The 26,316-nt window shown below is 43.8% G+C and overlaps 1 protein-coding gene across 10 annotated transcripts in view; it reads right to left on the reverse strand.

Annotated features, from left to right (window-relative positions):
* The window catches only part of gtf2ird1 (GTF2I repeat domain containing 1), a 193,908-nt gene that overhangs the window by 13,950 nt on the left and 153,642 nt on the right, over positions 1–26,316 (reverse strand). For 8 of the 10 annotated variants that reach the window (XM_068010158.1, XM_068010156.1, XM_068010163.1 and 5 more), the window contains 6 exons: positions 24,467–24,650; positions 20,166–20,194; positions 14,842–14,991; positions 9,547–9,594; positions 5,768–5,845; positions 3,162–3,354 (listed from right to left, as the gene is read on the reverse strand). In XM_068010158.1, coding sequence (XP_067866259.1) covers positions 3,162–3,354; positions 5,768–5,845; positions 9,547–9,594; positions 14,842–14,991; positions 20,166–20,194; positions 24,467–24,650 — 682 coding nt within the window. Of the gene's footprint in view, positions 1–3,161; positions 3,355–5,767; positions 5,846–9,546; positions 9,595–14,841; positions 15,021–20,165; positions 20,195–24,466; positions 24,651–26,316 lie in introns of those variants that run through there. The other 2 variants (XM_068010160.1, XM_068010164.1) reach the window with 2 other exon arrangements.

Consider the following 26,316-nt stretch of genomic DNA (forward strand, 5'->3'; position numbering starts at 1 on the left):
ATCCAGTTCTCAAACTCTGAAATTCACTCCCTCAGCCATTTTAAAGTGTTTACATTAAATAACTGCGACACATTGGGCTGGATTTTACCAAGCCCACGACATCGAGCTCCATGGCGGTGGGAGGGGGCCGGTGGGGTGGCAGAAGATTGTTCCGGCATTGGGCCACCATGGAGGTCGATGCTGGGAAGGAGTGAACTTTAAACTTTGTGCAGTTATGGGGAGGGTAGGTCAAATTTAAAACGCACGTGTATTGGTGGGGGGGGGGAGGGGGGTGGGGGGCAGAAGGGAAGGCAAATAGTTAATGTAATTGTTATTGTGGGGGTGGCGTTAGAAATTTATGTGATAAATTTTGGGGTGTTGTATCTTTAGAAATTTAAATATGCCGGCAGGGCTGCCCACCCTTTAACAATGGCGCCAGCGCCTGTGCACAGGCAGCTGATGCCATTGCCGGTGATGGACAGCCCACCCCCTCCACATGATTGGGCGGGGGGGGGGGGGGGGTTGTTTGTGGGCTGCCCTGGCTATTTAAATGAGCCGCTGCGCAGGAGATTGCGCCGACTCTTTGGCATGCGGGCAGCCATTCCGTGAGCTTGCCGCCAAGATCGGTGGCAGGCTCTTGAAATCCAGCCCATCTATTTATCATACTGGATTGATGAGACAATTACACATGAGTTTAGCCCTCTGCCTTAATGCAGGAAACCAGCCTTTCTTCCCTCAATAAAATGGTGATGCAATGAAATAACTTCACGCTTATTACATTTTATTAATGTCATCGTGATACCTTCCAACAGAAGTAATTAGACATCCAAAACATACATGACTAAGTTATGAAATTAGAATCTATCAGCCAGGCTGCTATATTTCATAGAACTATTTTCTCTCCCAATGGTTCGCAGTGTTGCCATAAAAAACTGATAATCTAATCGCTGCACTTGCTTGTGAGCAAATTTTGCAGAGTTGTGTGACCCAAGGGGTTAACAACTATTCTGACTTGCAGTAATCTTCTTGCAGGATTAAATGCAGACTTGTACCACACAATCTCACTCACTTCAAGTGGGTGAATATTAAACTTCAATAGACAGTCTACATTACTTAATAATCTGCTACAACTGAGGCGGGAGGAAAGCACTGTTTTTTCTAGTTCCGCTTCTCCACAGGTCACAACATATATTTAAATTTTTTCCCACTTACCATCATAGACTCTATTTTTATCCCAGAATAAAATACACCAACCAGGTTCCTTTAATAAACAATAAAATTATCGGTTTATTATAAAAACAAGTCTTAACCAGTAATGAAGTAAAGCATAAAGACACAGATTGAAATGTTAAAGTTTCCTTTTTACCATAGCCCTTCGCGCACACACACACACACCTATACCAGTTAACCGGAAAAATAAAGGAATTTATGTTTTTAGAGTTCTACTAGACAAAAGAAAAACACTTGGACTGAATACTTGCTCATTCTTGAGGAAGCAGATGACATATATGTTGTGTTCCAAAACTGGCATACAGTCTGGCCTCCGAGTAGACGTAGACGGGTCACTGGGATCTTTTAGAACAGTTCTTTTCAGGCAGCATTGAGAATTAATTTAGCAGGTTTTTCTTCAAAGACAGGTGACAAGATGAGTTGACTCTGTGGACTTCTCGGGGTCTTTTAGAGAGGTGCTGGAAAGCTGAGCTGGGTTGTGGTCTTCTTTCCTACCTTGGAAATTCTCTTCTCTCCTTGGAAGTTCTCTCCCTTTTTATACAGTTCGACCCCAACTCAAAACAATTCAAAAGCAAAACTGACAATAAGAGGTCAAACTTTTGCCCTCCATCAATCTTGACCTGTCACTTCTTTGTAAACAACTTCTCTCATGTCCAAAGTTCTCTGTTGTTTATTGAGCTGGAAGTCATATTGTTTCCTGGAAAGGCTTGCTGTTGCTGCTGGAAGTCAAGTGGTTTCTTGGAAAGGCTCATTTTCCTCACAAGCCCTCTCAGTTGCCCTTTTAAAAAACATTTCCAGGGACTATTTTTTCAAAATCAAGTGGCCTTTACATGACCCCCTTGGAAAACCCCAAAGTTTAACATTTCTCAATCTTTCAAAAATGAATCCTCAAAAAAATATATTTAACAAAACAGAGGCACTTTCATAACAATTTATTTACAATTAAATAAAGATACCAAGCACAAAAGATTCAGCTAAATGGTAACAATAGTATGAACATAAAAAATTCAGAAAAGCCCATAATGGGTTAATTACCCTTTGTAAGAAACATCTTTGTATGTAAAAGCTAAAAGGCAATTTAAAGACAAAGTGCTAGATATTGACAAAGAAAATTCAGTTACAATCATACAGCACAGAAGCAGGCCATTAGGCTCATCATGCCTGTGCTGGTTCTTTGAAAGAGCTACCCAATTAGTCCCACTCCTCTGCCCTTTCCCCATAGCCCTGCAAATTATTCCCTTTCATGTATATTTCTAATTCCCCTTTGAAAGTTACTATTGAACCTGCTTCCACCACACTTTCAGGCAGTGCCTCCCAGATCACAACAACTTGCTGAAAAATCCTCTTCATCTTCCCCACCTCCCTAATCACCACCACCTCTTTTTTTGGCCAATTATCGTAAATCTGTGTCCTTTGGATATTAACCCTCCGGCCAGTGATAAAAGGGCTTTACTTTCATTACAGTGTAACATAAGTTGAAATACCTCTCTCAAGCAGGGACCTCAAAGTGAGCCTTTCATCTGCTCAAACTTTTCCATATCCTGTTCTTAAGCATTTTGAGGCAGCCAATTTAATGGGAATATAATTCAGAACCATCAAAGCCACAATGTGAAATTATACATGCGCAAGTGGAGCTCAACTGAATATAATCCAGAGGAAAATATGATTTGTCTCTTCTATGAATTGTACGTTTCTAGGATACAGAAGTTCCAGGACATTCACAAAAAATTAGCTATTATTTCACATTGCTCACAGGAAACCCCTGCAATGCTGCAGCCATTAGCAATTTAATCAGTGAGCTACTGTTTTCTTTCGGGTCAAAATTTATTTCTTGAACGTTGAATGTGAAATGAGCAAATTCCACATACTAGTGATTCAGCTGAGCACCAATTCCACTTCCATGTGGAACTGAACTACTGTCGTGGATTAATGATAAGGACTCTCACACTTACTGTAGTTGATTTTTAATGATCATCCTAATTCGGTCTCTGGCTTTCAGAATTTTTTCCAGCCTGCTAAGATCATAGGTGGTGGGGTTCCTGAAAAGGATGTCATCTGGTAGCCCAGTCACTTCAATTGCATCAGGATTATCCCGGATTAATTTGTATGGCACCAAAACAGGCCGATTCAGTCCCAGAGCGTCTCCTGAAAGATAATATATTACAGGTGTGAAATGCAAAGAGTTTTAAATTATCCCATCTCAGGATATATACCAGTTTGGATGATGCTGCCCTCCCCCCCTTCCCCATGACATACCCATATTGTATGCATTTTTGATTTTCTTTTAATTCTGTCCACGCAGTGGTCATAGGGATGGTGGCAGCAACACTCGAACATTGTGTTGAGCTGCTCCCCATTCTGCTTGTGGAGGAGCTCCTGGCACTTGCTGTCTGCCTTGAGGGGGCTCAGGCCAGTGCTCATCGGCTGGCTGACAACCGACTGGTGCGTTAGAAACAGGACCACTTTGGAGTCCAGGTGGCTCCAAGATGACATGCACCAATGATGAGAGCTTGGACTCAAATGAACCCTCTGTGGCGAATTCGATAATTGGCCAGACAACAACAACTTAGCACACCATGAAAACCACTTCATTGTGCACGCCGAGGGTAAGGGCTGAATAAACCCACAAGTTTGCACCTGGGGGAGCAGAAAGAAGATCTTGTTCCTTCTTTGAGCTTGGGTTGACACTCTTCATTGCTGCTCCAGAGAGGGCCTTGTTGTGTACATACATACATATTAGACCTTCAGTGGAGTGAAATGTCTTAAGGTGGTCAACGGGAGCGTTATCAAACAAAATTTGATACCGAGCTATGTAAAGGGATATTAGGACAGATGACTTAAAAACTTTGTCAAAGTTTCAACGAGCGCCTTAAAGGAGAAAAGAGAGGTACAGAGGCGGAGAGTTCATTGAAGGAAGCTGAAGGATTCTACCCATCCCTAGGCAGGCGGGGAGCGGGTGGCGGGTTGGTCTGGATTCCACTCACCTGGTTCAAGATAACATGTAAGCCAATGCCTAAATGTAAGATGGTCCTAGCTGGACAGGTAGTATGAAACCACTGCAGTTAGCTACAGGGTTTTAGCTGTTTAAACACCCACAGGTAACCCTAGGCACATTTGACTCCATCAACCTGTACCCAAGGGCTTTGGACTTGGTCAGTGGAACGTGTCCCTATGGATAAAGAGCATATGCAGTCCCTATTGTGCAAACCAAAATTCTGCAGGTGGATGTAGACTTCTCAGCAGTTTGACTTAAACACTCAAACATGGTAATGGCTTTCTATGCATTGGATATATCTGGTTGATCAAAATAAGTTGTTTCTTTAACATAGTTTTAAAAATCTACTTTCCTCCTCCTGAAGGTATTGTTGTGCCAAGGTTCCTAAGCTGACATCAGCTGAGATAATACTGAAGGTGCTACCATTGGACCCAGTTTCTGTCCCTTATTGATATTCTTACTGGAAAACACAATCTGGATGTTGGGAAAGGATTAAATGGGGTTCAACTGTGATCGCACAGTTAACTGCCCTGCCAGCAGTCACATTAAGAATGGTCCCCTCCACAGCTCTGTGGGTGTAAGTACTACCTGTTGCAGCACTGAGCAAACAGACAGGAAGATAGAGTTTAATCTCAGGGATGTGTCTGACTTGTTAACTGATCTCAATTAGTCTGAGCGAGGCCAAAATAAAGAGAATGGAGTAAGTCAAGGGTGCTGGTCCTGATCATTATCCATCACCTCCTTCCAGAAAATCATGTGAGGGTGTCAATGAAAGATGGAACTGGGCTTGGCTGTAATGTCCTTCGCTTCCAACTCTCATCACCAAATAGCCTGCGAATATTTACCATATAGGTTCCAAATCAAGAGTGCAGTCTGGGCTGTCTGAGAACCAAGTGGCTTTTAATGACCACTAGAGTGAGGTGCTACAGGGTTGCTGGCTCCCACACAATGATATGCTGAGAATGATGCTCAACTTCAGGCAAGGTAAGGAAGTAAACAATATTTTGGAACAATAGGAATAGGTGTAGGCCATTCAACCAGATCATGGCTGATCAGCAACTCATCCCCATTTGATCATTCTGCCTTTGATCAATAATTCCTTGATACCTTTACCCAACACAAACCTATCGATCTCAATCTTGAAAGCTTCCAATTGTTCCAGCATCCACAGCCTTTTGGAGTGAAAGTTCCAGCTTTCAGTGTATTCTTAAATAAGAATGGTGCTAATGAGAGCTCAATGCAGAGCTAAGCTTATACTTACACTGACTGCAGGGGCTATTAAGACTATATTACTACAGGAATTTACTGTAACAAAATTCACAAGGGTGTAGAGGAAGGGGATTACTTTGCAATAAAATATTACTTTGGGAAGGGGATTAGTTTGCAGTTGGGAGCACCGCTGACTCAGCAGAAATCATGAGAAAAGGAGAATTTAAAACCAAAATCAATATTTTGAAAGATCACCAAAATATTACTTAGAAACTCCTTAAATATTGGAATTTGAAAACAGAAGAGACTGCGAAAAATGTTCTACTCAACATTGAAAAAGCTGAAGTAATGTACCGTATTTTTCATTGAATAACTCCTTCACTTGCTCTCTCAGTATGACCTTCTCTCCAAGTCTGTTTGCCTCTTCGTCCTCTAAATTGTGAAAATTGACCAAAATAGTAAAATAATCATCACACGGAGTAGATTCATGTATAAGTACAGCATCAAAGAATGCAGCAAACATCTATCACTTGGCTGGTCCCAGAACAGTGGAGTAATCCCGTGACTGTATTTCAAACCATCTACCCTCAATTTCTGAACTGTATTTACACACCCACAACTTCTGACATCGTTTGCATATCGTGAATAGTGATGGACAATTAAACAACTAACAGGAGGAGGTGGCTCCACAATATCCCCATCCTCAATGATGGGGGAGCCCAGCACATCAGTGCAAAAGAAAAGGCTGAAGCATTTGCAACAACCTTCAGCCAAAAGTGCCAAGTGGATGATCCATCTCGGTCTCCTCCTGCAGCTCACCACCTCCTTCTCAAGGGCAATTAGGGATGGGCAATAAATGCTGGCATAGCCAGTGACGCCCACATCCCATGAATGAATAAAAAAAAAAAATCACAGATGCCAGTCATCAGCCAATTCAATTCATTCCACTTGATATCAAGAAATGACTGAGGCACTGGATACTGCAAAGGCTATGGGCCCTGACAACATTCTGACAATAGTACTGCAGACCAGTGCTCCAGAACTTGCCGCACCCCTAGCCAAGCTGTTACAGTACAGCTACAACACTGGCATCTACCTGGCAATGTGAAAAATTGCCCAGGTATGACATGTACACAAAAAGCAGGACAAATCCAACCCGGCCAATTACCACCCCATCAGTCTACTCTCGATCATCAGTAAAGTGATGGAAGGAGTCATCAACAGTGCTATCAGGTAGCATTTGATTAGCTATAACGTGCTTAGTGATGAACAGTTTGAGTTCTGCCAGGGCCACTCAGCTCCTGACCTTATTACAACCTTGGTCCAAACATGGACAAAAGAGCTGAACTCAAGAGGTGAGGTGAGAGTGACTGCCCTTGACATCAAGGCAGCATTTGACCAAGTATGGCATCAAGGAATCCTAGCAAAACTGGAGTCAATGGGAATCAGGGAGAAAGCTCTCCGCTGATTGGAGTCATACCTAGCGCAAAGGAAGATGGTTGTGGTTGTTGGAGGTCAATCATCTCAACTCCAGGACATCACTGAAGGGGTTCCTCAGGGTAGTGTCCTAGGACCAACCATCTTCAGCTGCTTCATCAATGATCTTCCTTCAGTCCTAAGGTTAGAAGTGGGGATGTTCGTTGATGATTGCACAATGTTCGCGACTCCTCAGATATTGAAGCAGTCCATGTAGAAATGCAGCAAGACCTGGACAATATCCAGACTTGGGCTGATAAGTGGCAAGCAGCATTCACGCCACACAAGTGCCAGGCAATGACCATCTCCAACAAGAGAGAATCTAACCATCTCCTCTTGACGTTCAATGGCATTATGATCACTGAATCTCCCCCTATCAACATCCTAGGGGTTACCATTGACCAGAAACTGAATTGGAGTAGCCATATAAATACCGTAGCTACAAGAGCAGGTCAGAGGCTAGGAATCCTGCGGTGAGTAACTCACCTCCTGTCTCCCCAAAGCCTGTCCACCATCTACAAGGCACAAGTCGGGAGTGTGATGGAATACTCTCCACTTGCCTGGATGGGTGCAGCTCCAACAATACTCAAGAAGCTCGACACCATCCAGGACAAAGCAGCTTGCTTGATTGTCATGCCATCCACAAACATTCACTCCTCCACCACTGACGCACAGTGGCAGCAGTGTGCACCATCTACAAGATGCACTGCAGCAATGCACCAAAGTTCCTTAGACAGCACCTTCCAAACCCATGACCTCTCCCGTCTCGAAGGACAAGGGCAGCAAATGCATGGGAACACCACCACCTGCAATTTCTCCTCCAAGCCACACACCATCCTGAGTTGAAACCAGATCGTCGTTCCTTCACTGTTGCTGGGTCAAAATCCTGGAACTCCCTTCCTAACAGCACTATGGGTGTACCTATCCCACATGGACTGCAGCAGTTCAAGAAGGCAGCTCACCACCACCTTCTCGAGGGCAATTGGGGGATGGGCAATAAATCCTGGCATAGCCAGTGATTCCCATATCCCATGAATGAATGAAAAAAAAGCATCCCATCAATGGTATTTGCACACCAGTGGCCCTCAGGGTATTTCCAACCACTGAGCCCTGACATTTTCACACCAACCTCCCTTAACAGGGTTTATACACAGCAGTGAATTTCCAAACATATGACAATAGCACAAGGCCATTTTCTCGCATTCAAAACTTAAAAATTAAAATATCTTAAAAGATACAGTCAGAACCCTAAACGGATGGTGTATTTAACATATGATTCTTATTTACACCATCAAACCTGAGCCAAATTTCACCTTATGCATGGATAGAAACCATAAAAATAGATACATTTGTTTACTTCACAATGTATCACAATGGTGAATTTGTTGTAGCATCGCGTGAAGTAGAACACTAGATGATGCTGCAAAGTGAACTACCAGCATCTTATTCAAAGCACAGAACGCAATCATTAGAAACCTACCCTGGGGCTATGCTTTTTGTTTTGAAGCTGTCACTGGTGAATTCTGTAGCGCTCTAGATTAATCGGCAGCAAGACTCCGTGGGGATTGTTTTATGCGGTAGTCAACAACCCTCGACAATGGTGATCCAGAAGGACCTTAACCCCATTAGCAGAACGTTTCTTTCAGATCTTCGTATGTCTTGCACCATACTGTGAGCAATAGGGCAGTAGCTGACCCATTCCAAGGTAGCTAATTAGTGGCTTCAGCTGGGTTAACTGCTAAGAGCAACCCACAACCTCATTTATCCTGGATTCCCTTTGGGAAATGCACCAGGCCACGGTTGTGTCTCCTCCTGATTGTGTGGCCAACATCTGGAATTTACTGCTCCAAGCCATTGTGCTCCCCCCAAGATCATCCATTAACATGGAATGTCCTCTTCTCCAGCTGGTTGTATGATGCAAGTTATTAATAGATAAGGCTTGGTTTTAAAACACATTATGGGCACATAAGGGAGGAAGAATTTCATACTGAAAGTGCTCTGCCCACATAATTGGCTTCTGTATTATCAGACTCTAAGCCAACATAGGTACCATAAATGGAACTGTGTGTAAAAGGAAGTAAAGTGGATTTTATTCCCACTACATTCAGTTCAGAGCCCTCCTGACTTACAGAAATACAACACAATATCTGTGCAGAAAGTGAAATAGATAGTTTCATAGTGAAAAATGGAACTACCTATCCTCCTTTGTGACATGTGGGCAGATTTACTTCTATGTCCCTCAGTGGCCTTGTGTACCCTGCCCCAGTCCCCAACCTTACTCTCCCATTTAAAACAGTGCAACCTCCAACTCACCGTGAGCTTTCCTCTGGAGCTTAGGCATTCTCCACTTAACTGGCTGACCTAAAATTCAATACATGAGCAGAAACTTTCCAATTTCATTTACAGGCCACTAGAGACACTTTGGTCACCCATCAGTGATGGTAAATTGAACCTTTGGCTTCAGGATTGAGGAATCACACATTGGGGCTATATCTTTCATTTACCGTGCCAGAGTGTGCAATCCTCATCTCATATAGAGAGACATTTGCCCGGTCAATGGAAGCAGTTAGTAGAATTATGATACAAGGGACTCATGTACATCAAGAGCGCTACATTTTCATTCATTCAAGATAAAATGAGGGAAATAGAGAGCTTACCCTGTAAAGCAGCATATGCCTTTTCCAGTGATGTTATTCGTCTGGGTGCTTCGATGTGGAGAGAGCAGAAGAGAAAGTGCGAGAATCAATTTCAGTTACAAGTACAGAATCCTATTAGAAAAAGTAAAATATGTAGCGCCTTTTATTTTATTCCTGACTAAATGGGGGTCAATCCATTTATTCAATCACAGGTCACTATAAATTGAAAGTCGGTTTTACTCACTTGAATATTACACACCCCTATGATATTTAATCATCTTCAAAGTGGAACTGATTAGATGAGCCATCGGTCAATCCAATTTAATGACAGCTGATAAACAAATTGGTTTTAGAAGTTTATCTTCCCTGAGGTACTACATTGCTGCCATGTGATGTTCTATTTATGGTTTTCAACTCACCCAATTGTGATGAACAATTTGGAGTGATTCAAGATCATTACCTTCTGGGGAGACTCATTAACAGAAACTTATCGCACTCAAATTGCACTTCTTTCTAACTGATGCAGAAAGAGCATTGATCTTCGACGTTCTGACCTCAGACTGTACAATCACAGAGTCTGAGAGGAGACAATGTGGTGGGTTGAGATAAAACAAGGTTCAAGATACTTGTTCCGGAGAATATTCCCACACTAGAATGAAGTATGGTTACATACAACAGGCTGGTTTCACTCACTATCAGGTCCTGAAAGTTTAATGACCTGGAGAACACTTGCAAGCTTTTGGGATTTGCATACATCAAAGGTACACGCACTCAGCTTCCATTATAATGGACACCTGCCTGACAGCTACTTGTTTTTAACAACAGACTGAGCAACAAATGCTTGGGCTGACTGAATACCATTGGTTAAATCTAACGAAAGAGTTGACGTATGTTAACAACTATGTAATGTCAGTAAGTTAGGAAGTAGGGCTTGGTGCAAAGGCATGGACTGCGGTTTCTTGAATGAGTTGAAGCTTTGGAAGGTGGAGGTGGGGAGGGTAGTTAGGGGAGCATTAGGAAATGCCGTGTTCAAGGCATGGATGAGACTTTCAGCAATGGTGGGGGTTGGAAAGAGGTAAGAGTGGAGGGTACGCAATACCTTGGAAGTGGAAGAAAGCGGTCATGGTAATCAAGCAGATGAAGGAGAGAAGCTAAGTTTAGGGTCGAGGTGCAGGACAATGCTCGGCACTTCCTGACTGCCTGACGTGGCAGCTGGGGAGATTAATTGAGTCAAGGGTAGAGGCAAGTCGTTGTTCTTGTCAACTTTGAGCTGGAGAAAATTCCGGCTCATCCAGGTCTTGATGCTGGGCAGCTGGAAAGAGTATCAACAGCATTTGGAATGATTGAATAGGCAGAGATAAAGCTGGGTGCCATTAGTTGACTTCATGTTTTCTGATGATAGCAATAAATGTTGAAGGAGGGGACGGTACCCCTGTGGCCCATGGCGACAGTGCAGGGAATGAGAAGCTGCTGGAAGCAATTTAGCATCTGAATGGTTAACATGAATGGGACAAGAGTAGTAGTAACCTGGAGCCGAACAGAAGAGGAGAGATGCTGGAGGACAATGGAACAAATCAACAGTGTCATGGCAACGGACAGGCTTATGAGGACAAGGAGTAACATAAAATCAGTCACAGATGATGCAATTTGTGACTTTTACAAATCCTGTGGGTGGATCAATAAGGTGGGAGTGTAGTTGTGAGGTTACGATGTGTTCTAGAACTTTGGAGAGAAAAGGGAGGTTGCAGATAGGGCGGTAATGGGAAATAATGGAAGGGTAAGGGTGGGTGTCCTGAAGTGGGGCTGATAATAATGGTCTACAGAGAGGGGGATAGTGGTGGAAGATAAATGCAGGTTAATGACGTTTGTAAGAATGGAGCAAAGAAAGTGAAGTTGGGTGGTTAGAAGCTGGGGTGGGAGACAATTGCTGGAGCAGCTGGTAGGCTTCATGGACAAGATGGAAGTGTGTGGAAATCAATGCGTAAAAGGGGTGACCGTCTGTCCCCCGCCCTCAACCATCAACACCACCCCCGCACCCACAAGAATAAAGTGCACAGTTCCTTCGGGAAGAACACACAATACTTACATTTAATGACAATCAAACCTCATGCAAAACTTTCGAAGGACAGGCAAACATGTATGGATTGTAGGAATGGGCTAGGTGCTGGCAATATATGTCATGCACAAGCTTTGTAGGCTAACAGATACAAACACATGCCTGAACCAGGATGCTGACTGAGCAGACATGTGGGATGCTAAAGCAAAGCTTCAGATGCTAGGACAGATCAGAGGGCTGCAGAATATGGCCCAAAGAAGTTCTGAAAAATATAGTGATACACTGCACAATATTGTCATGGACAGGAGAATCAACATAGACTTCACAGAATCACAAAACACAGAAGACAGCCATTCAGCTCTTTGTGTCTCTGCCTGTTCTTTGGTCGAGCTATCCAATTGGTCCCAATCCCCTGATTATTTCCCTATAGCCCTGCAAATTTACAAATGAATCTGCTTCCACCGCCCTTTCAGGTGGTGCATTCTAGATCATAACAACTCACCACATATATATATATAAAAAAAAAATCACATTTTCCCTCTGGTTCTTTTGCCAATTATCGTAAATCAGCGTCCTCTGGTTATTGACCCTCCTGCAATTGGAACTAGTTTCCCCAAGGATCTCATGGCCCAGAGAGTCTACTTTTACTGTCTATTGCGCACGTATTGAGGGCCAGGAAACTGTGAGTTGCTTTGCCTGCTTAGTTTTACTAAAGAATAAGTTCTGTTAGATTTAGTTTTGGAGAAATGTTGCCTTCTCCTGCCCAATCAAGAGAATTACAGATCGCAATGTACATTAGGCTAAAAATCGGATGGTGCCCGCACTCGGGAGTGCAGGGAACTGCACACATATCGCAGGCCCCTGCTGCAAGTGCTGTTTTGATCATTTCAATGTTACCTGTGCTGCTCACTGGCTACATGTCTCTACAGGGGATGGATATCTAGGATTTCTATGACACCACTTAAAGGCAGCCAGCATTTCTTGAAGGGGAGGTGCATTCTGGTTGCAGATGGCAGGGAATCACTTCTGATTGAATGGCTAAAGAAAGCAGTTGAGGGGGCACCAAATTTTTCCGCTGCTGCCTTGGAGACCCAGGTTTAGGCAGTGAACAGGAGGAGGTATATCCACGTCCTCCCAGGAGCAGGAAACCCTCCAGGCATCAACTCAGGAGACTGTGGGAAGAAATTGCACAGCCAAACCCGTAACCTCTACCACCTAGAAGGACAAGGGCAGCAGATGCATGGGAACACCACCACCTACAAATTCCCCTCCAAGTCACACACCATCCTGACTTGGAACTATATTGCCGTTCCTTCACTATCCCTGGATCAAAATTCTGGAACTCCCTCCCTAACAGCACTGTGGATGGACCTACACCACATTGACTGCTGCTGTTCAAGAAGGTGGCTCACCACCACCTTCTCAAGGGCAATTAGAGATGGGTAATAAACACTGGCCTAGCCAGTGATGCCCACATCCCAACGAATAATAAAACGTCAACGGCACCTGGAACATAGCTGTAATGTCACAAGAAATTTAACAATCTAACTAAAGTTAAGATGAGAATACTGCTGTCATACACTCTGCTCACAGACGCACCACTTACAGTCTCATTAACTGACAGGACTTACAACTCCTCTCCCCTACTTCACTCTACTACAATCACTGCACCACACTTCATTACAGTTCCTTCATCTCATACTCTCACATTCACCACGATTACAACTCTCATTTGCCTACATCTCATACACTATCGGCTATTATATCTTAACAGCCATAATCTCCACAGCTCACGAGACGCTCACTAACACACACCCTTTTATCTTGCAAGAGGTGGTGGTTTGGAACTCAGGGCAGCAGGCTGCAACCTGGAGGGGGAAAAGCCCACCTGTACACCCTCACCCCCTCAAAGAAAAGGTGCTTGCCAACAGGGGCAGAGTGGAGCCTGTGGCTATGCAACAACAACTTGCATTTATATAACATCACAGAAAGCCCCAAGGGACATCCAAAGGAGCATAATCAAACAAAATTTGACACATAAGGAGATATTAGATCAGAGGTTTTAAGGAGTGTCTTAAAGAAGGAAAAACAGGTAGAGAAGCAGAGAGGTTTAGGGAGGGAATTCCAGAGCTTCGGGCCGAGGTAGCTGAAGGCGTGGCCGCCGAGAGTGGAAAGGTTAAAATCAGGGATGCTCAAGGGGCCAGAATTGGAGGAGCGCAGATATCCCATCGGGTTGTAGAGCTGGAGGAGATTACAGAGATTGGGAGGGGTGAAGCCATGGAGGAATTTAAAAATAAGGATGGGATTTTAAAAATTCAGCCATTGTAGGTCAGTGATAATTGGAACGATGGATAAATGGGTCTTTCTGCGAGTTACGACACGGGCAGAGATGTTGTGCAGTGTTTCTTCAACCTAATACTCTTTGTTCCTCTGGACCCCTCTCACCCTGCACACAGTGCATGATAAGCTGCAGATATTTTCACAACCTACTTCTCTCTCTCTGCTCTCCTTCACATCATAAGCTAATCCTTGTCCCTCTCTTTCATTTCAGCACTAAGAAGGTAGAAGCCCTGTAACAAGTGAGGAAGAGGAAGCAAGTCTTCAGCAAGATGCACCATCACTCAGTCTGACTCTCAAGTACAAGGTCAGACGCTGGCAGATTCTGGAGGCTGGTTTTGAGATGGTGTCAACAGACGATGGTCTACTGGACACAGGTTTGCAGGAGCTAGGGCAGGAGGACAGGATGGCACAGGGGCCAGTTCGTCAGAGTGCACAGTTGCATTCTCGTTTAGCTGCAGAGCACTTGGACAGAGTGCCCAGGCAACTAAGAAGGCTGATGGAGATCTATCAGGAAATGCTAGATGCACTGGGCAGTCTGTCAAAAAGGTTGCACACAAAGTCCCAGAGCATGGAGGAGTCCAGCTCCAAGTTATCTCACAGCTTTGGACAAAGCATGGAGACAATTCTTTCCAACATGAATCGAGTTACCAGCTCCATTAATGCACAGCAGCACCCACCATGACGGACTCTCTGCTGAGAGCTCTGACAACTTCCTTGGCAGATCAGAGATGCTTGCCTTCATCTTGCTTGGGATGGAAGAAAGAATAAAGAACTTGCACATATATCGTGCCATTCACCACCTCAGGGCACTCCAAAATGTTTCACACTAAATACTTTTAAAGTGCAGTCACTGTTGTAATGCAGGAAAACAGTTCCGGCGGTTTTGATGAAGTGTCATAGATCTGAAAGTGTAACCCTACCTTCTTCTTTTCGCTGAGTGTTTCCAGCATTTTCTGTTTTTATTTCAGATTTCCAGCAGTATTTTGCCTTCTGAGGATCTTGAAATTCTTTTGTTGGGGCACAGGCAGTCAGCGGCACTGGGTGAGGATAGGATTGATGAGTGTGCAGGCCTTGTGGGAAACGCAGAGTTGTGGATTAGCTGAATGCGTAGAGGGTGGAAGCAGAGAGGCCAGTGAGGAGGGCTTTAGAGAAATCAATCTTCAAGATGACAAAGGCGTGGGCCTGTAGTATGGTCCATAACATAGGTAGTGTTGAAGTACTTTTTGTGCTGGCATCTCACATGATGGGATATAGAGGCCTGAGCCTACTATATGCCCAATGTGCACTGTGTCTGGCAATGCGGCCTAGAAGCACTTTCAGCATCTGGAGCCTGCAGGGAGATTGTGTGCAAGGCTGACTAACGGCCTTTCATGTAAATTAGGGAAAGCTCTTTAGGGCCCTTCACTTGTGCGTAACAGAGCTCCTTAAAGGGTTTTTAATATCTAAAAATAAACTGTAGCCATTGCCTAGTTTTTTTTTACCTTTAATAATGTAGCAGAGCTGTGAGTGGTTTCTGAGCCTGTCCTTAAGCACAAAAGGGCTTTAATCTCCTTAATCATCTCCTTAAATCGGTTTCCATCTGCTACACTGGACTTTTGACCCAGGGATATTTCAGACTCTGTTTTTACAGTGTGATGGAGGAAGTGGAGGGGGAGTCCCAGAGGAGGTGGTGTGAAGGAGATGGCAGCCCAGAGGAGGTGATGGTGGTGAGGGGGCGCAGAGGTGGTGGTGAGGAGTCCCAAAGGAGGTGGTGGTAGTCATGGTGGAGATGGCAGTGAGGAGGAGGCCCTGAGGAGATGGTGCTGGAAGAGGAGGGTGAAAGGAGAAGGTAGTGGTGGAGGAGGCCCAAAGGAGGTAATGGTGATGAGGTGGAGGCCCTGAGGTGGCAGTGGAGGGGCCCCAATGTAGGTGGTGGTAGTCACAGTGGAATCCTCGGGATGGTGAGGAGGGGGCTCAGAGGAAGCATGCCACCCAGATAAATTGGCACCTTCTTTGCTGATTTAGGATTCGTCCTTATGTTGCTACCTGTCCATCCAGGCCCAGACACTTTGTACCTGGAAATGCTGGAAGACGCTTCCATGTGGTGACAGTAAACCCCTGAGGAAACCATCATGGAACTGGGATCAGTCCTGCAGCCACATCAGCAAACCACATCCATGTCAGGGATGTGTCAGTAGCTGTCAAGGTAACTCTGAATCCACAGTGTCCTTCCAAGTCACATCAGACAAATTTCCGCAGGCTATTCAAGCCCTTAATTTCCCCACAAATACAACAATGCCCTGCAATATAGAAACATAGAAACGTAGAAAAATAGGAGTAACCATTCGGCCCTTCGAGCCTGCTCCGCCATTCAATACGATCATCTCTGATCATCCAAACTCTCAGTAACCTGTTCCTGCTTGCTCCCCATATCCCTTGATCCCATTTGCCCCAAGAACTATATCTAACTCTTTCTTTAATATATTTAATGATTTGGCCTCAACTGCTTTTAGAGAATTCCACAGGTTCACCACTCTCTGGGTGATGAAATCTCTCCTCATCTCAGTCCTAAATGGTTTACCCCTTATCCTTAGACTGTGACCCCTGGTCCTGAACTCCCCCGCCACCAGCAACATCCTTCCGGCATCTAGTCTGTCCAGTCCTGTTAGAATTTTGTAGGTTTCTATGCGATCCTCTCTCATTCTTCTAAACTCTAGCGAATACAAGCCTAATCGACCCAATCTTTCTTCATACATCAATCCTGCCAACCCAGAAATCAGTCTGGTGAACCTTTGCTGCACTCCCTCCATAGCAAGAATATCCTTCCTCAGATAAGGAGACCAAAACTGCACACAATACTCCAGATGTGGTCTCACCAAGGCCTTGTATAATTGCAGCAAGACATCCTTGCTCCTGTACTCGAAACCTCTCGCTATGAAGGCCAACATACCATTTGCCTTCTTAACTGCCTGCTGCACCTGCATGCTTACTTTCAGCAACTGGTGCACAAGGACACCCAGGTCTCGCTGCACCTCCCCCTTTCCCAATCTATCGCCATTCAGATAATAATCTGCCTTTCTGTTTTTGCCACCAAAGTTTATCCACATTATACTAAATCTGCCATGTATTTGCCCACTCACTCAACCTGTCCAAATCACACTGAAGCTTCTCTGCATCCTCCTCACAACTCCCACTCCCACCCAGCTTCGTGTCGTCTGCAAACTTGGACATATAACATTTAATTCCCTCATCTATATCATTAATATATATTGTGAATAGCTGGGGTCCTAGCACTGGGGTCCTGCGGTACCCCACTAGTCACTGCCTGCCACTTGGAAAAAGACCAGTTTATTCCTACTCTCTGTTTCCTGTCTGCCAACCAGTTCTGTATCCATGTCAGTACCTTACCCCCAATCCCATGTGCTTTAATTTTGCACGCTAACCTCTTATGTGGGATCTTATCGAAAGCCTTCTGAAAGTCCAAATACACCACATCCACTGGCTCTCCCTCATCAATTCTACTAGTTACATCCTCAAAAAATTCCAGTAGATTTGTCAAGCATGATTTCTCTTTCGTAAATCCATGTTCACTTTGTCCAATCCTGTCACTGTTTTCCAAGTGCTCTGCTATTACATCTTTTACAACGGACTCCAGCGTTTTCCCCACTACTGATGTCAGGCTAACCGGTCTATAATTCCCTGTTTTCTCTCCAACCCCTTTTTTAAATAGTGGGGTTGCATTAGCTACCCTCCAATCTGTTGGAACTTTTCCAGAGTCTAAAGAATTTTGCAAAAATGACCAGCAATGCATCTACTATTTCTAGGGCCACTTCCTCAAGTACTCTGGGATGTAGATCATCAGGCCCTAGGAATTTATCGGCCTTCAATCCCATGAATTTCCCAAACACCATTTCCCTACTAATACTGATTTCATACAGTTCCTCCTTCTCACTAGACCCTATGTTCCCCAACATTTCTGGGAGGTAATTTGTGTCCTCCTTTGTGAAGACAGAATCAAAGTATGTATTTAATTGGTCTGCCATTTCTTTGTTCCCCATTATAAATTACCCTGTTTCTGACTGTAAGGGGCCCACAATGGCGCAGTGGTTAGCACTGCAGCCTCACAGCTCCAGCGACCTGGGTTCAATTCAGGGTACTGCCTGTGTGGAGTTTGCAAGTTCTCCCTGTATCTGCGTGGGTTTCCTCCGGGTGCTCCGGTTTCCTCCCACATGCCAAAGACTTGCAGGTTGATAGGTAAATTGGCCATTAGCAATTGCCCCTAGTGTAGGTAGGTGGTAGGGAAATATAGGGACTGGTGGGGATATGGAATTAGTGTAGGATTAGTATAAATGGGTGGTTGATGGTCAGCACAGACTCGGTGGGCCGAAGGGCCTGTTTCAGTGCTGTATCTCTAAAATAAAATTTAAAGAAAATAAAAAAAATTGTCTTCACTAATCTTTTTCTCTTCACGTATCTACAGAAGCTTTTACAGTCAGTTTTTATGATTTCTGCAAGCTTACTCTCATACTCTATTTTCCCCTTCTTAATCAATCCCTTTGTCCTCCTTTGCTGAATTCTGAACTGCTCCCAATTCTCAGGTTTGCTGCTTGTTGTGGCCATTTTATTTTTCTCCTCTTTGGATCTAATACTATCCCTAATTTCTTTTGTAAGCCACGGTTGAGCGACCCTTCTGGTTTTATTTTTGTGCCAGACAGGAATGAACAATTGTTGTAATCTATCTATACGCTCTTTAAATGCTAGCCATTCCCTATCCACTGTCAACCCTTTAAGTAACGTTCCCCAATCTATCATAGCCAACTCGCGCCTCGTACCTTCATAGTTTCCTTTATTTATATTCAGGACCCTAATCTCGAATCAACTCTCTCACTCACCACCTTAATGAAGAATTCTATTGTGTTATGGTCACTCTTCCCCAAGGGACCCCGCACAACAAAATTCTTAACTAATCCTAAAATTAACGTAACTCTGAGCCAGATGACATTTCTCTCCAGTCACTGGTCACTCGGCTAGAATGGAAAGACAAGCTACTACAGACAGTTACTTTAGTGCCTGAACCATTCAATTGATTACAATCATCTCCAAAAGCACCACATAACCAGGTCAAATAAGACAACAATGGCCAGTGCCCACGGTTTTACAGTGGGACCCATGAACGCAGCAGCTTTCCTCCCAGCTACCTCACGCCGCCCCATCTCAAATCAAATGTTGGGGCACCTTGCAGTTCCAATTATACCAGGTTTTATTGGCCCTAACAGAGTGGTGCAGGCAACGTTCTGTGTGCTAACCTCAATATTTCCTCTTTGTGCCACAATATTCTGTGAGTTTTCTAATTCCTAACAGTGCTCTGCTTCTGTTGTCTCAGACGGAGGGGGATGTGAGGTGGTTTAGCTGCTCTGTATCTCTAGGTAAGGAAATGGTCCCATATCCTCATATGCCGGTCAGTACAGGGCCCTACAACTACAAATACCACAGGTTTTGAGGCAGTGGTTACCTTATTTTGAACCTTCTCTGCATCCCTTAGAGTAAGCAGCAAGCTGTTATGGATGTAGCATCAACCTGAGAGACATCTCCTTCACCCACAAGCTCCTGCCATTCTGCTGTTGTTGGCTCCCTCACCATATCAACACATGACCAGCTCATAATACTGCCAGTGAGAGTTCGTGTCCAGCTGCCTAGTGAAGCACAGCCCATAATATCACCAGATAGCGCTGTAATGTTCTATGTTCTATAGAGATTGTATCCAACTGCCCAATGAGACATGCTGGAGAGTTTTTTTAAATTTTACTTTTGTCAACCTTGTTCTGTTGAAGATTTTTCTCACACTGGACAGGGCCCCATCCCACATTCCTGGCACAAGCAGGTAATAAGAGGATTAGATATACTGTCAGCTCTCTCCCTCTTTCGTCCCACTCAGACAGAAGGTAAATTTTATGTATTTCTGCTCCCAATGGGAAGCTTCACCCACCAGGAGTGCACAGTGGGAATTTGGGATTGGGAATTTGTAGATCACCCTTTGCTCTGTGTTTCTGGGATGAGCCCTACTCGTTACTAGGCCTAGTCTATACCAGAGAGAGAGAGCTAGCAGCATGTCTGATCCTCGCATCACTTGGTGAGGTCCCATTCCTCAACACCATGGGGAATCTCTTCAGCAGCTTTGTGGATTTTCCATTACTATGCAGGTTTAAAATACATCAAAAGTAATTAATGCTATGAAGTTATTATTTATGTATAAAAATATCCTTACCAGGTTTGGGAATGAGTCCTTGAAAAGGCCTGTAAAATGACAAAAACATGCAAGTTATAGCAGATTGCAAAACCATTCATCAGAATGCAGTGTTACTGAGCATGTGACTTTCCGCAATGTATGCAAGAACATAAGAAATAGGAGCAAGAGTATGCATTCGGCTCTTCGAGCCTGCTCCATCATTCAATAGGATCATGGCTAATCTTCTACCTCAATTCCACCTTCCTGTACTATCCACATACCCCTTCATGCCCTTAGTATCTAAAAATCCATCGATCTCGGTCTTGAATGTACTCCATGACTGAGCATCCACAGTTCTCTGGGGTAGAGAATTCTAAAGATTCACAACCCTTTGAGTGAAGCAATTTTTCCTCATCTCATTCCTAAATGGCTGACCCCTTATTCTGAGACTGTGACTTGTAGTTCTAGATTCCTCAGCCAGGGGAAATAATTCTCCTAGCATCTACCCTCTCAAATGCTCAAGAATAATATGTTTAAATGAGATTACCTCTGAGTCTACTAACCTCCAAGGAGTATAGGCCTAGTTTACTCAATGTCTCCTCATAGAACAATCCCCTCATCCCAGGAATCAGTCAGATCAATCTTTGTTGCACTCCCTCTAGGTCAAGTATGGAAAGGTTCACATGGAGGCCAGAAAAAGTGCTTCAAGAGTACCCTGTAGGTCTCAATGAAGAGTTTCAACATCAGCCCTGAGACTGGGGAGAACCTGGCACAGGATCGCTCAATATGGCACAGTTTCAGCAGCAAAGGCACCACCTCCTATGAACATAACAAAGTCGCACTGGCCAAAAGGAAACTTGAGCTTCGCAAGTCCAGAGCTCTTCCTCACCAGCAATACATGCGTGTCCAACATGCAACAGATCTTTTTGTGCTCAAATTGGATTGATTAGCCATCTTCAAACACATTGCACCTGAAACTTCATGAATTCTAGTTGATGTCATGGTCATCGGCGACTACGAAGGACGTACACTGAACTGAACCTTCCCTAGGTAAGGAGACCAAAAAGGAGACTCTAGGCAGTGTCTCGCCAAGGCTCCATATAATTGCAGTAAGACAACCTTACTCTTCTCCTCCAATTCCTTTCTAATAAAGGCTAACATACAATTTGCTTTCCTAACTGCTTGCTGTACCTGGATGTTAACTTTCTGTGATTAGTGTGCAAGGACATCCAGGCCCACCTGAAACAGTTTCCAATCTCTCATCATTTAAAAAAATTCTGCTTTTCTATTTTTCCTACCACAGTGGGTAACGTCTCAATTTTCCACATTATATTCCATCTGCCGTGTACTTGCTCACTCACTTAGCCTGTCTAAATCCCTTTGAAGCCTCTACGACCTCCTCACAGCTTACTTTCCCATCAGAAAACTTGGATATGTTATACTCAGTCCCCTTGTCTGTCGATAGCTGAAGCTCAAACACTGATCCTTGAGGTACCCCACTAGTTCCAGACTGCCATCCAAAAATGACCCGTTTATCCCTGCTCCCAGTTTTCTGTCCGTTAACCAACCCTCAATCCATGCTAACATATTACTCCCAAACCCATGGGCTCTATTTTGGTGTGAGGAAGCTTATCAAATGCTTCTGAAAATTGAAATACACTACATCCACTGGTTCCCCCTTATCTAGCCTGCTAGTTACAATCTCAAAAGGTTTGTCAAACATGATTTCCCTTTCACAAATCTGTGTTGACTCTGTCCAATCAGATGATTTTTAAGTGCCTTGTTACCACATTCCTAATAATATTCTAGGATTGCCCCTTCTACTGATGTCAGGTTAACTGGCCTATAGTACAGTGTTAGTCTTGACAAGCAGCATACAGAAAAGAGCCTTAAAACAGTAAAGAACACAGCTACATGTAAAATCTTCAAACCCTTGAATTTCCTTTGTAGCATTTATAATTAGTGGGAGTATGGACCAGGTACTACACTGGATTAGACACTGCCCTTTCACCTGGGTTTCAACCCTGCCCACATCAAGGGGACGAAAGCTTCCCCTCCCTGCTGTATGTGTTCACAGTGGGTGTGAACTCACAACCCTAAACTGGTAATAGTTAACAAGCATATTCAAGAGGTCACAGGATTATCAGGGTCGAAGGGCCAATTTTGTAGCTGAGATGTTTGATTTTTAGGCTCCAGACAAGGTAGGCAACTTGAATTCTTTGGTACAGAATGATGCATTGTGAGTTTGTATCGATAATCCTTTGGCCGGTGAATCCCAATTTCAATCCCTCTAATGTGACTATTACCATTTGCTTTTCTCCTGCACAACTTGAATCGTCATTGGCACATTTGTTAAAAAAGAATTTAGGAAACACTTTTGCACGTGAAGAGTGGTAGAAGCTTTGCAAATGGCAATTGATTCCGGGTCAATTTTTAACTTTAAATCTGACATGGATATCCCTAAATACATTTGGTAAACAGGTCTAAGGAGCTAAGGCAGGTATATAGAGCAGATCAGCCATGATCACAATGAATGGCAGAACAGGCTGGAGGAGCTAAATAACCCTCTCCTGTTCCTCTGCTTCTAAAAAAGGATAATAATTATTCTTGGATTGGGGGAACGCTGGTGATATGGAAGAGCAGAGGTATTGGAGGGTTCAGGTTCATAAAGCATTATGAGCAACACCACAAGTGGATAAGGCTACACAAAAGCTAATGGAAAGAGTATACAATATAAAAGTTAAGATATAATGGTGAATCTGTGTAAAATCTTAATGTCATGGTTGGAATATGATCTGTCCTTCTGGGCTCTACACTATAGGAAGGATGCTGAAACAGTGGAAAAAGTACAGCACAGATTCACTAGGATGCTGCCTGGTATGAGGAAACACAAATATAAAAACAGACTTGAAAAATGGGGGAAGTTTTTGTTAGAACAGAATGTTTCCTGGGATGAAGGGGTTGTCTTGTGAGGAAAGGTTGAGCAGATTGGGTTTATACCCTTTGGAGTTTAGAAGAATGAGAGGCGATCTTATTGAACATAAAAGATTCTGGCGGGGCTTGACAGGGTAGCTGCTGAGACGTTGTTTCTCCTCATGGGGGAATCTAGAACTAGGTGGCATAGTTTCAAAATAAGGGGTTAATTTAAGACAGTGATGAGGAGGAATTTCTTCTGTCGGAGGGTCGTTAATCTTTGGAATGCTCTGTCCCAGATAGCAGTGGAGGCTGGGTCAATAAATATATTCAAGGCTAAGTTAGACAGATTTTTGATCTACAGTGGAGTCAAGGATTATTCGGGGGGCGGGAGGGCAGGGGCACAAGGCAGGAAAGTGGAGTTAAGGCCACAATCAGATCAGCCATGATCTTATTGAATGGTGGAACAGGCTTGAGGGGCCAAATGGCCTACTCCTGCTCCTATTTCTTATGATCTTATGTAACAGAGGCGATCATGGGGTGATTTGATAGAGGTGTTCAAAATTATAAAGGAATGGGACAGAGTAGATAGGGGGATGGTAGCATAGTAGTAATGTTACTGGACGAGTAATCTAGATGCCCAGACATGAGTTCAAATCCCATCACAGCAGCTAGGGGAATTAAAATTCAATTAATTAATAAATCTAGAATCAAAAAATCTAGTCTCAGTAATGATCATCATGAAACTACTGGATTTTCAGAACAACCCATCTGGTTCACTAATGTCCTGCAGGGGAGGAAATCTGCCACCCTTACCCAGTCTTGCCTAGATGCGACTCCAGGCCCAAAGCAATGTGGTTGACTCTTAACTGCCCTCTGAAATGGCCTAGCAAGCCACTCAGTTGTAGCAAACCGCAGAAAGGTTGAATGAGCATAGTGGGTGTACTCTACACCACATGGACTGCAGCGGTTCAAAAAAGGCAGCACACCACCACCTTCTCAATGACAATTAGGGATGGGCAATAAATGCTGGCTTAGCCAGCAATGCTCACATCCTGTGAATGAATAAAAAAAGCTAGAAACAGATTGTTTACAATAATTGAGAAACTAGAAAGAGGGGACATAGATATAAGATTAGATGCAAGAGATCTAGGACAGAGTGAAGGAACTTTACACAGAGGGTGAGAGTCTGTGGATTATACAACTGGAATTAGTGATTGATTAGTCAGCAATTAAGAATAGGCACTATTTAACTTCTGAGTTCATTTGCTCGCTAGTTAATTATAGTTCCCTTGTTGTTATTACCCAGTTACAACTTCCCAGTTGCCATTACTTGGTTACTTTCAGCTCCCTTGTTTTTTTACCTGCTTACTTACTGCTTCTTGGTTACCATTACCTAGTTATTTACAGCTCCCAGTCGTCTTTACCTGGTTATAGTGAATTTGATTTTGTCAGCCACGGCCAAGATTCTCTCCAAGTTCTGGGATCCAAACGTGCAGGGTTTTCGGAATGGAATGCCAGGTGGAAGCCCTTCAATTATAACCGAGCCAGGATTGCTTTTGATACGTTTATATGGAACTTGAACAGGGTATTTTATACCTAAAGCTTCACCTGTAAATAATAAGTGAGGCAATAACACTAACATCTCTCCAATTTTTACAGAGTGCACAAATCAATGTAAACAAGGGGAGGCACAGACTAGTGGGAGATAGCATGTTGTCCCACATGGTGAGTTACCAAGCTCAGCTGCTGTGTTGAAGGAGGGCACCGAGGAAGAGTTAGGCAATTCTCTAGTGCTTAATCTCATCCAACATTCAATAGACAGGATAAAAAAAATCATGCATCCTTAAAATGACCAGAGCTGAGACAAACTAGCTTTATGATCAAGTTAGAATTAATTAATAATTCTACTACAAGGTAATCATTAATCTACAACGGTCTTAATCAAGTAAATGTAATTTAGAACACTGCTTGGAAACCCATTTAAACAAGAGCTTATAAACGACTGCTGCAATATTAGTTTGTAGGTGCTTAATGTGCTATGACATTCCTCTGTGCATTATTTTAGCAGAGACACTGTGGTATGAGTTGGACTTTGCTGCGTTCATTTTGCGTGTAAAACTGCTGCTGCGTTTACAACAGCGACTACACTTCAAAAGTACTTTGTTGGCTGTAATGCTCTTTGGCACATCCTGAGGTTGTGAAAGGCACTATATAAATGCAAGTTCTTTCCTTCCCTTTACTCCCTTTGGGTAAGTCTGAATCTCAGCCAAAAAATGGGAAAGGCACAAATTTGTCCCAAACCAAAGTTGACTTTTGGTTGATTCTACTTCCAGGCATGGTCAGCAACAGGTCAACAAAAGGGCAACAAAAGGGCGCGATAGACTTAAAACTTTGGAGGGAATATGATGGTGTGTAAGGTGGTTTGTGCGCAAGGGGACCCATGTATAGCATGACCCCTTTGCTCTTTGTCCAAGCTTTTAGACACGCCTCCTAATATCTCCTTCCATGGCTTGGCCAGCATCTTTTGATTGTGCATTTGAAGTGCCTTAGGATATCTTTTTACATTAAAGGTGCTATATAAATGCAAGCTGTTATTGTTGTTGCCCTCTCTCTAAGTAATAAAACAAAATTTCCACTCTGTCACTGCCCTGCCCACCCCAGCAGGTGGAAGAGGAGTTAAAGTATCAGGGTCATGCAACCTGGTTCCACTGATTTACAGGTACTAACAGGCCTTGGTGTTCTTATTTAAGATTCATCCACCAATGAAGCAACAGTGCTGAGTGCAACCTTTTCCAAACCCCTCGACCCACGGAACATGATGATCAAGCAATTAATGAATAGAAGAGCAGATAAGACTTGGACACTTAGGCGCCTGGCTGCAGTTTGGACACCCCTGGTCTAAACCAACCAGTCAGAAATTGAGAGGTAGATTTTGCTTTTTGCAGTGTTTGGGGAATTAGCTTGAAGAGGAGAATGTGATAGGGACTCGCTACACTAGGTCTCTCAGCCCACTGTGCTGCCCTAGGATTTCCTAACGTTCTCTCGCAACTTCCCGCTGTTCATATTCTAATGATGTGGGAGGGCCATTCTTGCCAGTCAGCCTCAGTTTTGCTGTTGACCAACCTTATCTAGGGAGGGTTGAAGGAAGTTGGTGCAATAGCAGCCCTCAGATCCCCGTAAGCTGGAATGTTTGCAGAGATTCTGAGGACAGGTCAAAAACTTCACAGGCAACTTAAAAATAACCCCTAACCATCACCTCCCCCCGACCATATCA

This window comes from Heterodontus francisci, chromosome 30 (assembly GCF_036365525.1).
Source record: "Heterodontus francisci isolate sHetFra1 chromosome 30, sHetFra1.hap1, whole genome shotgun sequence".
Taxonomy (NCBI): domain Eukaryota; kingdom Metazoa; phylum Chordata; class Chondrichthyes; order Heterodontiformes; family Heterodontidae; genus Heterodontus; species Heterodontus francisci.